We start from the raw sequence: 15,830 nt of genomic DNA on the forward strand, positions 1-15,830 counted from the left end.
AATTACCATGGAGAAAAGGCAGTCTCTTCAATAAGTGGTGCTGGGAAAACTGGACAGCTACATGTGAAAGAATGAAATTAGAACACTCCCTAACACCATGCACAAAAATAAACTCAAAATGGATTAGAGGGCTTCCCTGGTGGCGCAGTGGTTGAGAATCTGCCTGCCAATGCAGGGGACACGGGTTCGAGCCCTGGTCTGGGAAGATCCCACATGCCGCGGAGCAAGTAGGCCCGTGAGCCACAACTACTGAGCCTGCGCGTCTGGAGCCTGTGCTCCACAACAAGAGAGGCCGCGATGGTGAGAGGCCCGCGCACCGTGATGAAGAGTGGCCCCCGCTTGCCACAACTAGAGAAAGCCCTCACACAGAAACGAAGACCCAACACAGCCCTAAATAAATAAATAAATAAATAAATAAATAAATAAATAAATAAATAAATAAAAAACGAAGACGCAACACAGCAAAAATAAATTAATTAATTAATAAAAATTCCTACCCCCAACATCTTAAAAAAAAAAAAAAAAATGGATTAGAGACCTAAAAGAAAGACTGGACACTATAAAACTCTTAGAGGAAAACATAGGAAGAACACTCTTTGACATAAATCACAGCAAGATCTTTTTTGATCCACCTCCTAGAGTAATGGAAATAAAAACAAAAATAAACAAATGGGACCTAATGAAACTTCAAAGCTTTTGCACAGCAAAGGAAACCATAAACAAGAGAAAAAGACAACCCTCAGGATGGGAGCAAATATTTGCAAACAAATCAACGGACAAAGGATTAATCTCCAAAATATATAAACAGCTCATGCAGCTCAATATTAAAAAAACAAACAACCCAATCCAAAAATGGGCAGGAAACCTCAATAGACATTTCTCCAAAGAAGACATACAGATGGCCAAGAAGCACATGAAAAGCTGCTCAACATCACTAATTATTAGAGAAATGCAAATCAAAACTACAATGAGGTATCACCTCACACCAGTTAGAATGGGCATCCTCAGAAAATTTACAAACAACAAATGCTGGAGTGGGTGTGGAGAAAAGGGAACCCTCTTGCCCTGCTGGTGGGAATGTAAACTGATACAGCCACTATGGAGAACAGTATGGAGGTTCCTTAAAAAGCTAAAAATAGAATTACCATATGATCCAGCAATCCCACTACTGGGCATATACCCAGAGAAAACCATAATTCAAAAAGACACATGCACCGCAGCGTTCAGTGCAGCACTATTTACAATAGCCCGGTCATGGAAGCAACCTAAATGTCCATCAACAGATGAATGGATAAAGAAGATGTGGTACATATATACAATGGAATATTACTCAGCCATAAAAAGGAATTAAGTTGGGTCATTTGTTGAGACGTGGATGGATCCAGAGACTGTCATACAGAGTGAAGTTAAGTCAGAAAGAGAAAAACAAATATCGTATATTAACGCATATATGTGGAACCTAGAAAAATGGTACAGGTGAACCAGTTTGCAGGGCAGAAATTGAGACACAGATGTAGAGAACAAACGTTATGTACACCAGTGGGGGAGAGCGGCGGGGGTGTGTGTGTGGTGGTGTGATGAATTGGGCCATTGGGATTGAAATGTATACACTGATGTGTATAAAATTGATGACTAGTAAGTGCCTGCTGTATTAAAAAAATAAATAAAAGAAAACAAAAAAAAAACACTAAAAAACCCAAAATACCAGCTTTTGGTTTCCACTGATTTTCTCTACTGTTGGTCAGCTTCCTATTCAGTAATTTTAGCTCTAATAGGCCCTTCTTGTTGTAGCTTCATAAAGTAAAAGCTCAGATCATTGATTTTTTACCTCATTTCTTTTCTTATATAAGGGTTTAAAGCTACTGGTTTTCTTTTAAGCGCTTCTTTAGCTGCATTCCACAACTTTTAATATGCTGTGTTTCCATTATCATTCAGACCAAAATATTTTCAAGTTGCCCTTATAAATTTTTCTTTAACTTATAAGTTACTTATACATGTTATTTTCCAAATATGTGAGGATTTCTCAGATGTCTTTCTGTTACTGATTTCTATTTTAATTCCATTTTGGTCAGACAACATACTTTAAATTTTCAATCATTTGTGTGACCACACTGATGCCTGAGGTCATGGACATTAAGGCAGGCACATCAGGACAGTGACAAGCCCTTCTCTGACAATTGCTGGTCCTTCATCTTGTTCAGGAACATCACAGTCTCCATTGTCCCAAGAAGGTCAAAAGTATGGGTTTAAATTAAATTGACATTCTACTATTCTACCCTCTCTCTCTCTCTTCCCCCAGCATCTTATTCCTTCCCTTTTCCAGGGCTCCTGACCTTTGTGGAAGTGGGGCTTCAGCTCATGCTCCCAAGAACCAAAATTTCTCCCCACTCTTCTAATTTCCTCCCTGCAAATCTCAGAGAATAATCACTATAGAGAGAAGGTGGCAGCACCGAAAATGACATGGAGGAGGAAAAGCCACAATACCTTTTATGTCTTAATCTCGAAGGTCACACATTGTCAGTTCTGCCACATTACATTTTAGAAGCAAATCACTAAGTACAGCACATGCCTTTTGAAGGGAGGAGTATCAAAAAATTTGTGGACACATTTTAAACCACCAGAACAATGTCATAATTTTTACCCTAAATAATCATATATCTTTTAAAAGAACTAAGAGAGAGAAAGAAAATATGTATAGTCATTTATTTTTATACATATGTATTACCTCTGGTTTCTTTATTCCTTCCAATAACTCATGGATCAGCAAACTAGAGTCCATGGGCCAAATCAAACCCACTGCCTATTTTTGCATGGCCTGAGAGCCAAGAATGGTTTTACATTTTTTTAATGGTTGAGGAAAAAAATCAATGGAAGAATATTTTTGTGACATGTGAAAATTATATGGAATTTAAATTTCAGTGTCTATAATAAAATTTATTGGAATGTAGCCATGCTCATTTATTTATGTATTGTCTCTATAGCTCCTTTCACAGCAGAATTGAGTTGTTTCAACAGACCATATGACCCACAAAGCCTAAAATATTTACCATCTGATCCTTTGCAGAAAACGTTTATCAGCCTCTACTATACATTCAAATTACCATCTGGTGTCATTTGCTTTTAACCTAAAGAATTTCCATTATCTTTTTCATAGAACACATTACGATGACAAATTCCCTCAGATTATCTGTTTATCTGAAAATATCTTTATTCCAGCTTCATTTTTGAAAGATACTTTTCCTAACTGATGATTGGACATTGTGGATAATACATTGTAACAACAATGAATTGTTATGTTTTCCTGCAGCCTTGATTTTTCTTCTAACAGACAATTAACTTGTCTGGACCCAAACTATAAATTAACTGAACTGCCTGAACATTGCTTTTGTTTTGGGGTCTTGAATTGTTTTGTTGGATTTTAATTATGATTTTTGGATATCTTCCAGCCTCCATTGCTTTTAATGAGAAGACAAGTGTTAACCATATCATTATAGGCAAACCTCATTTTATTGTACGTCACTTTATTGTGCTTTGCAGATATTGCGTTTTTTACAAATTGAAGATTTGTGGCAACCATGTGTTGAGCACGTCTGTCAGCACCATTTTTCCAACAGCATTTGCTCACATAGTGACTCTGTGTCACATTTAGCTAATGCCTGCAGTATTTCAAAGTTTTCATTATTATAATATTTGTTATGGTGATCTGTGATCAGTGATCTTTGATGTAACTACTACTCCCTGAAGGCTCGGACTATGGTTAGCATTTTTTAACAATGAAGTTTTTTTGTTTGTTTGTTTGTTTGTTTTTTGTGGTACACGGGCCTCTCACTGTTGCAGTCTCTCCTGTTGCGGAGCACAGGCTCCGGACGTGCAGGCTCAGCGGCCATGTCTCATGGGCCTAGCCGCTCCGCGGCATGTGGGATCTTCCCGGACCGGGGCACGAACCCGTGTTCCCTGCATCGGCAGGTGGACTCTCAACCACTGCGCCACCAGGGAAGCCCAGCAATAAAGTATTTTTTAATTAAGGTATGTACATTGTTTTTTTTTTGACATAATGCTACTGCACACTTAACAGACTACAGTATAGTGTAAACATAACTTTTATATGAACCAGGAAACCAAAAGAATTCATGTGACTCCCTTTATTGTGATATTTGCTTTATTGCAGTGATCTGGAACTGATTCTGAAATTGCTCTGAGGTATGCCTGTATTCCCCTATATTTAATGTACCATATTTTCTCTGGGCTGCTTTCAAGATTTTGTTTCTATCTTTGGCATTTAGCAATTTGCCTATAACGTGTCTAGTTGTGGTTTTCTTTTGTATTGATTCTAGTTGGAGGTCACAGATTGTCTTGAATCTCCAAGCTAGTTTTTCTCAAACATGAGAAGTTTTCAGCCACTATTTCTTCCAATATTTTTCTGCTTCTTTCTCTCTCACCTCTACCTATGGGATTCCAACTAAAGGCAGTAAGAATTCAGCTATCCCCCAAGAGGAGCTATGCAGAGATACAAAAAGCCCTCAGTTAAAAAAAATCGGTAAACTTGCAAATCTCACCTACTGCAGTTGTGTCTTTCCAAAGTTATCTCCTATTTGGTTTGCATTGCTCTTTGACAGAGCTCCTATAGTCTCCCCTGAATACTCACAACAGTCAGCCAGGTATGGATGGCAGAATTCGTACCCTTTGAGTTTTAGCCTTTGGCAGCTCTCTCCATTCCAGGATTTTCCTCCTAAATTTCAAGCTTCTTTGCTACTCCTCAACTTTATCCTCTGACACTTCAAGCCAGTATGGTTGTGGTTTTCTGTCTCTGAAGCTATGGCAGTTAGGGAGAACCTTATGCAAAAAGCCACAAATTCACAATTCTTACCCACTACTTAGTTACTTTAAAGAATAAACTCCCCACTAGTTTCTGTGCTTATTTTTGGTCTTTTGGGGTCTGTTAGTATTTTTTTATCTCTTTTCCAGTGCTTTCAAATAATGTTACCTTAATTTTTTTCCAGGGTTTATCATTGTTACCTGTGGCAGGGTTCATTCACCTCATCAATTCACCACTACTATTACCTAAGGCTAGTAGTCCCCCGGTTTTTTAAAAACAATCTCCCAAACTTGAATTTATCATTTTATATATTATAAAATTTTAATTATTGGTAGTACTATAATGGAAAATAAACTACCTAAAGTAATGGAAAAGCCCAGCTTCCACAAATGTAGAAATAAATGTGCATGTGTACAATGTACAATATCCTCATGTAGCTGCTGCTGAAACCCTTGCCTTCCTATTCTACACCCATATATACCTAACTGGAATACAATTAGGCCTGGGGTTGTCAGGCTGAGAGTCATGAAAATCAACGAAGCAAATAAACTACTTCCAATTATTTAAAAGTTAAAAAGAATTAAGTTCCCTCCAAAAGATTTGTAGACTGTTTTCAATCATGTCCCATGAATTAAAAGATTAAGAAAAGGAAGATGGATATTTGGAATAAGTACTTGTATACCTTTCAGAAACCATAGCAATAATTAAGAGCAACATTTGAAGATGTCTTTTTTAAACACAATACTTACCTTCATTCTTCTAAAATGAGAAAATATTTTAACATTTTTCAAAATGCATTACACATTTTCTTATACCAAGACAGCATAAGTAAGAACTGAAGAAAGAACCCACAACATTTGCTCTTAGGAATTCTACTTATATTCTCCTTTCACTGATAATTAAATACTAATATTCCATGGAATTTCAGTCACAGAACTGTGAAGTTAGCAAAGTAAATCTGTGATTTGTAAAAAGCTCAGAACAGACTACATAAGTAATTTAGTCCATTATATGCAAATTGCTGAGTTAGGCTTTGAGTATTCTGAAGGATCCTTTTATTCTCACTATAGCAATAGCAGTAGCCAAACAACTGTTTTCCCACAACAAGCAAAAGAACCATTTTCATGCAGAATGAGTACAACAAATAGAAAAGGAGAAAATGGAGACCAAGGGCATCATTTTACACCAATTTTATAAAAAACAAACAAACAAACAAAACAAGAGAACACCCTCTATGATTCTGTCATTCTTCCTTAGACAAAACATTAACTGGTGGCTTTGCTCTAAATCAGACATGATAAAATCTGATAGGAGAACTATAGTCAAACTAAGTGAATTTGCCAGTGAAAGCAATATTGCTGATGTTAAAATTCAAGTGTAAATTAGCATAAAAATCAGCAGGAATTCTCAAGAGACAGAGGAAACTGTTGGCAGTGTTAGATATGTTAATTATCTTGATTGTGATGAGTTCATATATGTCAAAACTTACCAAACTGTATGCTTTGGCATGCAGTTTACACTACCTCAATTAGATTTCAATAAAGTTGAAAAAAAAACCAACAGGAAAAAATCATTATTCATTTTTACCCATCACTTGGATACTTTAAAGTCAAAAGCAGAAACCAATTCAAAGTCTGTAACCAAGTATAATTAACAGCTCAAGGATCACAAATAGTCATCCAAGTTAAAAGTCATCCAAGTTAAAAGAACAGGTATATCAACTTTTTCAAAAAAAACAATGAAAGTCTCAATGGAAGTATCCTGAGACTCACTGGTCAAAGGATTATAGAGGTCACATCGCCTAAGCTATTTACGTCCCACCCAGGTGTAGAATGCTCCTGGTTTCCATTTCCAAATGGATGTGATGACACAGAGTTTATTTATCAGGATTTGCAGCCTTACTGTACTTCTCTTCCTTGCACCTCTGCAGAATCTCTAAGCTCCTCTGGTGGACTGGGTGTTGGAGAAAGCTAATACTATCCATACTTTTCAAAACTGCACATGGCGCTGCATCATCATGTCCTTAGGAAGCAAAAGAAAAACAAAAAATGGAGAAAAGAAAAAGACATTATATAAGCCCAAACCAATAGAGAATCAAGGACAGTGCTGCCAACTATCTTAATAGTAAATAAAAATGTATCAAATAATTGGGGTTAAATATGAATAATTTTTCCAATTAATTTGAGGAAATTACACAAAAACAATAAGAAAAAATAAAGGTCCTGTCCAGGTATTCAAAAGTATCCTTTTTCAGTACTCAAAAGTGTTGTGAGTTAACATTATACTAAAAAATTTTAATTTAAAATACCAGGGAAATTTCGAAAACAGTTGTATGGTGTCTTTTTTTTAATGGACTCATTTTTATCAGGTCTGAAATATAATTAGCATAGAGTTGGCAACAATGCAAGAAACATTGTTTCTGATGGAACCCCAAAGAGAAATATACCCAAAATAATTTACCAAAAGTTAAAGGTTCACAAATCTCGCAATTAACCACACTTGTAGGAATTCCAAGTGTGTCAATGTTGAAAGAGTAGGAAGAAAAGCACTAGAGAGCAGGAAAACCCAGCAGCACTTCTGTACTTATAAATCTGAAAACAAAGCTGGAAAATCTGTCAGAATCAATTATTGGGAGGAAAGGAACCAGAGTACATTCAAGTAAGGAACAAAGCCCCAGATTAGTGCTACTGAAACAGTGAGACACTTGAGCAGTAAAGAGGGAAGGAAGATTGTACCACAAATATTAGGAATAAATGTATTTAAAAGAGAATTCAGGTTTTCCAGGTTTGGGAGGAGCCAAGTATCATTTACACAAGAACATCTCTAGAGTTAGGACATGAAGTTCAAATGTATGTAGGTTTGCCTTTAAAAAATAAAAGTGAGGGCTTCCCTGGTGGCGCGGTGGTTGAGAGGCCGCCTGCCGATGCAGGGGACGCGGGTTCATGCCCTGGTCCGGGAAGATCCCACATGCCGCGGAGCGGCTGGGCCCGTGAGCCATGGCCGCTGAGCCTGCGGGTCCGGAGCCTGTGCTCCGCAATGGGAGAGGCCACAACACTGAGAGGCCCATATACCACAAAAAATAAATAAATAAATAAAAATAAAATAAAATAAAAGTGAATAGTTTAACAATAGATGGAGGCAAATAAAGCAACACATAATTATGAACTAAAGTTCCATTAGTACATATTTACTGTATAATTAGGAATAAGATACTATCTATGAATAGATCTCAAGGCAGAATCATTTAAAAAGTTAAACAGAAGCAGAGTAATTCAAAGAGGTTTGCATGGTTTAACCAAACTATAATTCCATAAACTGAATATCTACATCCAGAGAATAGGGATCCACGTTTTAGTTAAAGAGACAGAATCTCATGATACCATAACATCAGATTATAGATAGACAGATAGATATAGAAACAGATATCTGATATCTATCTATATCTATATCAGGCTTTTGTAAAGTTAAAAAAAACATTTCATATCCTATAATTAAAAAGTAAGCTAATAAAACACTATCTCATTTATCCAGTACAGAGAGTCCATAGCTGTATATGTTCAATGTTTCAAGAAGAGACAAGTATTACCATCATTTCTTAGTCAAAAGATACCTCAATAAAAATATTCTATTCTCAATAATCCCCTCCTTCATAGGACTCTTGTGGGGGGGAAGGAATGCTTAGGCTCAGATGAGGCTGCACTTGGTTAGTAACAGGGTGGGGACTAGGGGTTAGGGTAAGCCATCAGTTGAGGGGGACCATTTGAGGAAAAAACCACCTGGTGAGTTCTACTCATACTCCATCCAAATTGTAATTTTTGAAAGTTATCAACAGACTTTCAGGCCCTTCAATAGCTAATGATATATTGTTAGTCAGAAATAATTTTAAGAAGATTATGGTATTAAAGTATTTTATATGAGTTCAGAATATTAAATATAGTAAATTATTATGTAATCTTAAATTAAAACTCGCTCAACTTGACTACAGCCTCTGTACTCAATTTTCTATTTTATCTAAATAAATTGTGGCAATGCCATTTGGATATGGGTAATTTTATATCTGTGACTGTTTTGTGTCTCACCGACTGTTTTGTATCTCATCATCATACCTGTAACTTAGGGTTTTGTTATTTTTTTAACTTCTGTTCTTTCATTCTGCTTTCTATGCGTTCCTTTAACTCTTTAACAATTTTAAACACTGCTTTACAGACTATAATACTATTTCCAAACCTTAAAGTGATACTCCTTTGTGTGTGTACTAACTCCCTGTCAAGGTGGTTTGGTTTCCTAGGATGATTTTATAAGTACGTTTTCAGTGGAGTCTCAAACTCTTAAAAGAGGTTTATTTAGTGTTTGCTTATGCTAAGTTCCTAGCCTAGTTTTGATAATTTCTTAGTTTGAGATTATGCACCAAACAAACAGTATAAATTCTCTCACATGGTGAAGAAGATATGGGGCACTAATTTTTTTAGGCAACTTTTTTTTCAAACTTTATCTAAGGACTAACATACACTGATATGATTCTTCTTGTTCTTCTAGTCAAGGCCAACAGACAGAGTTTTACAATTATCTTTTCAGTGACAGAAGAGTTCAAGCTCTTTGAAGCTCCTACACCATATAAAACAGGGGCTCAATCCCAGCTCCACTGTATCATTGAAACCTGAAGCCATGTCTCTGATCCTATAATAGTTTCTGTAATGCCAGCTCCCAGGCCTTAGGGCCATTTTTTAAAGGTATATTTCACATACAGTAAACTCCACTAATCTCAAGTATACAGTTTGATGAGCTTAAACAAATAGTTTTATCATATAATCCTCAATCAAGATACAGGACATTTCCATCACCTCAGCAAGTTATTTCATTCCCTTCTGGTAAATACCACCCCTACCCCTCCCAAAGTCAATCAAGTAATGATCCCAGGAGTGGGACTGCTGGATCACATGGTAATTCTATTTTTAGTTTTATGAGGAACCTCCATATTGTTTTCCATAGTGGCTGTACCAACTTACATCCCCACCAACAGTGTAGGAGGGTTTCCTTTTCTCCACACTCTCTCCAACACTGTTATTTGTAAATGTTTTAATGATGACCATTCTGACCGGCATGAGGTGGTACCTCATTGTAGTTTTGATTTGCATTTCTCTAATAATTAGTGATGCTGAGCATCTTTTCATGTGCCTACTGGCTATCTGTATGTCTTCTTTGGAGAAATGTCTATTAAGGTCTTCTGCCTTTTTTTTTTTTTTTTTTTTTTGGCGGTACACGGGCCTCTCACTGTTGTGGCCTCTCCCACTGCGGAGCACAGGCTCCGGACATGCAGGCTCAGCGGCCATGGCTCACGGGCCCAGCCACTCCGCGGCATGTGGGATCTTCCCAGACCGGGGCACAAACCCACGTCCCCTGCATCAGCAGGCGGACTCTCAACCACTGAGCCACCAGGGAAGCCCTTCTGCCCATTTTTCAATTGGGTTGTTGTTTTGTTGTTGTTGAGCTGTATGAGCTGTTTGTATACTTTGGAGATTAAGCCTTTGTCTGTTGCATCATTTGCAAATATTTTCTCCCATTCCATTGGTCGTCTTTTTGTTTTTTTATGGTTTCCTTTGCTGTGCAAAAGCTTGTAAGTTTGATTAGGTTCCATTTGTTTATTTTTGTTTTTATTTCTATTGCCTTGGGAGACTGACCTAAGAAAACATTGGTATGATTTATGTCAGAGAATGTTATGCCTTTGCTCTCTTCTAGGAGTTTTATACTGTCATGTCTTATGTTTAAGTCTTTAAGACATTTTGAGTTTATTTTTGTGCATGGTGTGAGGGTGTGTTCTAACTTCACTGATTTACATGCAGCTGTCCAACTCTCCCAGCACCACTTGATGAAGAGACTGTCTTTTTCCCATTTTATATTCTTGCCTCCTTTGTTGAAGATTAATTGACCATAGGTGTATGGGTTTATTTCTGGGCTCTCTATTCTGTACCATTGATCCGTATGCCTGTTTTTGTACCAATACCACATTGTTTTGATTACTGTAACTTTGTAGTATTGTCTGAAGTCTGGAAGAGTTATGCTTCCTGTTTTGGGTTTTTTTTAATTAATTAATTAATTAATATTTATTTTTGTCTGCATTGTGTCTTCATTGCTGCGCATGGGCTTTCTCTAGTTGCATTGAATGGGGGCCACCCTTTGCTGAAGTGCGCAGGCCTCTCATTGCGGTGGCTTGTCTTTGTTGCAGAGCACAGGCTCGAGGCACACGGGCCCCAGTATTGTGGCATGTGGGCTCAGCAGCGGTGGCTCATGGGCTCTAGAGTGCAGGATCAGTAGTTGTGGCACACGGGCTTAGTTGCTCGGCAGCATACAGGATCTTCCCAGACCAGGTCTTGAACCTGTGTCCCCTGCACTGGCAGATGGATTCTTAATCACTGTGCCACCAGGGAAGTCCTCCTGCTTTGTTGTTTTTCCTCAGGATTGCTCTAGCAATTCTGGGTCTTTCATGATTCCATATAAATTTTTGGATATTTGTTCTAGTTCTGTGAAAAATGTCATGGATAATTTGACAGGATCTCATTGTATCTGTAGATTGTTTTGGGTAGTATTGCCATTTTAACTGTATTAATTCTTCTAATCCAAGAGCATGGGCTATCTTTCCATTTCTTTGAATCCTCTTTTATTTCCTTTATTAATGTTTTATAGTTCTCAGTATATAAGTCTTTCACCTCCTTGGTCAGGTTTATTCCTAGATACTTTTCTTTTGGTGCAATTTTAAAAGGTATTTGGGGCTTTTTAAGATAAATTTATTTATTTATTTATTTATTTATTTATTTATTTTTGGTTGCATTGGGTCTTCGTTGCTGCACACGGGCTTCCTCCAGTTGTGGAGAGGGGAGATACTCTTTGTTGTGGTGTGCAGGCTTCTCACTGCAGTGGCTTCTCTTGTGGAGCACGGGCTCTAGGCATGTGGACTTCAGTAATTGTGGCACAAGGGCTCAGTAGTTGTGGCTCACGGGCTCTAGAGCACAAGCTCAGTAGTTGTGGCACATGGCCTTAGTTGCTCCGTGGCATGCTGGATCTCCCCAGACCAGGGCTTAAACCCGTGTCCCCTGCAATGGCAGGTGGATTCTTAACCACTGCACCACCAGGGAGGTCCCAGTTTTTTGGGGTTTTTTTTAACATTACCTTTCTGATGTTTCATTGTTAGTGTAAAGAAATACAACTGATGGGGCTTCCCTGGTGGTGCAGTGGTTGAGAATCTGCCTTCCAATGCAGGGGACACAGGTTCGAGCCCTGGTCTGGGAAGATCCCACATGCCATGGAGCAACTGGGCCCGTGAGCCACAAGTGCTGAGGCTGCACGTCGGCTACTTTGCTGAATTCATTTATTAGATCTAGTAGTTTTTTTGTGGAGTCCTTAGGGAGAAACTCTGTACTTTAAACTATCACTCCCCTTTTTATCTCCCTGTCTGCCCTGAGCAAACACTAATCTACATTCTTTCTCAACAGATTTGCCTATTCTAGAAAATTCATATAAATGAAATCATACAGTATGTGGCCTTTTGTGTCTTATGCTTTCACTTAACAAAATGCTTTCAAGGTTCACCCATGTTATAGCATGTACTAGTACCTCATTCATTTATGTGACAAAATAGCATTCCATTGTATGGATATACCACATTTTGTTTATCCAGTCATCTGCTGATGAACATTTGAGTCGTTTCTACCTTTTGGCTATTATGAATATGTTGCTAAGATCATCAAGTACAAGTTTTTGTTTGAACACCTGCTTTCAATTCTTTTAAGTATCTACCTAAGAGTGGAACTGCTGGGTGAAGTGTAACTACCAAGGCTGTTTTACAAAGTGGCTGCACCATTTTAAATTTTCACCAGCAGCATGTGAGGCTTCCAATTTCTCCACATCCTTATTACCAACATCTGTTATTACCTGTCTATTTTATTGTAACCATCTTAGTAGATGTGAAGTTGTATCTTACTGTGGTTTCAATTTGCATTTCCCTAATGACAAATTATATTGACCATCTTTTCATGTTTTTTATTGACCATTTGCATATCTTCTTTGGAGAAATGTCTTTTCACATCCTTTGCCCATTTTTTAATTGGGTTATTAGTTTTTTACTACTGAATTGCAAGAATTGTATATATTCTAGATACCAGTTCCTTATTAGATACATGATTTATAAATATCTTCTATCATTCTGTGAGTTGTCATTTCACTTTTTAAAAAATATATTTATTTATTTGGTTGCACCAGGTCTTAGTTGCAGCAGGCAGGCTCCTTAGTTGCAGCTTGTGGGCTCCTTAGTTGCGGCTCGCCAGCTCCTTAGTTGCAGCACGTGGGCTCCTCAGTTGCAGCTCACAGGCTCCTTAGTTGTGGCATGCATGTGGGATCTAGTTCCCTGAACAGGGATCAAACCCGGGCCCCCTGCATTGGAAGCGTGGAGTCTTATCCACTGCGCCACCAGGGAAGTCCCTTCACTCTCTTAATAGTATCCTTTGAGGGCTTCCCTGGTGGCACAGTGGTTGGGAATCCGCCTGCCGGTGCAGGGGACACGGGTTCGAGCCCTGGTCCGGGAAGATCCCACATGCCGTGGAGCAACTGGGTCCGTGCGCCACAACTACTGAGCCTGCGCTCTGGAGCCCACGAGCCACAACTACTGAGCCCTTGCGCCGCAACTACTGAAGCCCGTGAGCCCTAGAGCCTGTGCTCTGCAACAAGAGAAGCCACTGCATTGAGAGGCCCGCTCACTGCAACAAAGAGTAGCCCCCACTTGCCGCAACTAGAGAAAGCCCGCGCACAGCAACGAAGACCCAGCACAACCAAAAATAAATAAATTTAAAAAAAAATAGTATCCTTTGAGGCACAAAAGTTTTTAATTTTGATGAAGTCTAATTTATCCATTTTTTCTTTGGTTGCTTGTGCTTTATACCTAATCCTGTCATACCTAAGAATCCACTGCCTAATCCAAACTGGGAAATGTGAATCCTCCAATTTTTGTCCTTCTTGCATTTCTGGATTCCTTTACGTATCAATTTTAGGATTAGCTTATCAATATCTGCATAAAGGTAGCTGTGGTTTTGACAGGACTATGCTGAATCTGTAGATCCAGTATTGCCATCTTAACTATGCCTTCCAATACATAAACATAGAATATCTTTCCATTTATTGCAGTATTCTTTAAGTTTTTCCAATAATATTTTATACTTTCAGTGAACAAGTCTTGCAATTCTTTTGTTAAATTTATTAGTAAGAATTTTATACTTGTTGGTGCTCTTGTAACTGAAGCACCAACTTAGTTTTGTTTTCAGGTTGTTTACTGTTAATGTCTAGAAATACAACCAATTTTGCATGTTGACATTGTGTCTTGCAACTCGAGCTCATTTTTTATCTCTAGTAGATTTTTTTGTGGATTCCTTAGGAAGTTTTACACAAAATATGTCATCTACAAACAAAATGGTTTCTTCCTTTCCAATTTGGATATCTTTTCTTTTTCTTGCCTGAATTACTCTTACCAGGATTTCTAGGACAATGTTAAATAAAAGAGGTGAAAACAGATATCCTGTCTTGTTTCTGATCTTAAGGGAAAAGTATTCAGTCATTCACCATCAAGAATGATATAACCTTTGGGTTTTTCACAGGTCCCCTTATCAGATTGAGGAAGTCCCCTTCTATTGCTAATTTGTTCAGCATTTTTATGATGAAAAATATGAAAAGGTATTCGTGTCTGTCAAGTGCCTCTTCTGTGTCTATTGAGGTGATGATCTGATTTTTGCCCTTTAGTCTATCAATGTGGTGTATTACATTGATTTGAGTTTTCTAAGGTGAACAAACCTTGCATTCCTGGGTAAATTCCACTAGATAATGGTGTAAAATACTTTTTACATATTGCTGGACTCAGTCTGCAAGGATTTTGTTGAGGATTTTTGTTGAGGGATATTGGTTTGTGGTTTTCATTTTTGTGATGTCTTATCTGGTATGCTGGTAATACTGGCCTCACAGATTGAGAATGAAAGTATTCCCTTATCGTCTGTTTTTGGAAGAGTTTATAAAGGATTGGTGTTAATTCTTCATTAAGTATTTGATAAAATTTATCAGTGAATTCACTGTTCCTTGGTTTGTGGGAAGATTTTTTTTCATAACTAATTCAACCTCTTTTCTTGTAACGGGCCTTTTCAGACTTTCTATTTCTTCTGGAGTCAGTATAGGCTGTTAGCATATTTCTAGGAATTTTTCCATTTCCACTAGGTTCTAATTTGTTGACATACAACTGTTAATAGTATTATAATCCTTTTTATTTCCATCAGTTCAGCAGCAACACCCTCCTTTCTTTCCCCAAATTAGTAATTTGAGTCTCCTCTCTCCTCTTCTTGGTCTGTCTACCTCAAGGTTTGTCAATTTCGTTTACCTTTTTAAAGAAGTACCTTTCAGTTTTATTTGTTTTCTTTATTGTTTTCTACTCTATTTTATTTATTTCAGATCTACTCTTTATATGTCCTTCCTACTGCTTGCTTTGGGTTTAGTTTTCCCTTTTTCCCTAGAATCTTAAGGTGGGGCATTAAGTTATTGATTTGAGATATTCTTTTTTTTTTAATAGAGATAAATTTCTCTAAGGGAGAAATAAATTTCCCTCTAAGCACTGTTTTAGCTGTAGCCCATAAGATATGCATGTATATTTTGTTCTATTCATTTCAAACTATTTTCTAATTTCCCTTATGATTTCTTCTTTGTCCCATTGGTTATTAAGAAATGTGTTATTTAGTTTCCACATATACTGTAAGACATATTATTTTTGTTCCTCTTTTCTTTCATTACTCTCTTCTTTTGTGTTGAAAAGATGTTTTCTAGTATACTATTTTAATATTCTGGTCATTTCTTTTACTATATTATTTTTTAGTTATTTTCTTAACAGGTGCCAAGGGAATTAAAATTAGCATCTTAATTTACAACAATCTAATCTAGATTAAAAGCTACTTAATTTCAATAGTATATAAAAACTTTCCTCATATAGCTTCAT

General features: G+C 37.4%; 1 protein-coding gene across 7 annotated transcripts in view; it reads right to left on the reverse strand.

Moving 5' to 3' along the window:
* MYO9A (myosin IXA) overlaps nucleotides 1-15,830 on the reverse strand; it is a 284,585-nt gene that overhangs the window by 140,426 nt on the left and 128,329 nt on the right. For 6 of the 7 annotated variants that reach the window (XM_081228009.1, XM_081228011.1, XM_081228014.1 and 3 more), the window contains one exon: nucleotides 6,719-6,838. The exons of the other annotated variant lie outside the window; for it this stretch is intronic. In XM_081228009.1, coding sequence (XP_081084135.1) covers nucleotides 6,719-6,838 — 120 coding nt within the window. The remainder of the gene's footprint in view (nucleotides 1-6,718; nucleotides 6,839-15,830) is intronic. 7 annotated transcript variants of the gene reach the window in all.

This window comes from Mesoplodon bidens (assembly GCF_964165515.1).
Source record: "Mesoplodon bidens genome assembly, chromosome: 3".
NCBI lineage: Eukaryota > Metazoa > Chordata > Mammalia > Artiodactyla > Ziphiidae > Mesoplodon > Mesoplodon bidens.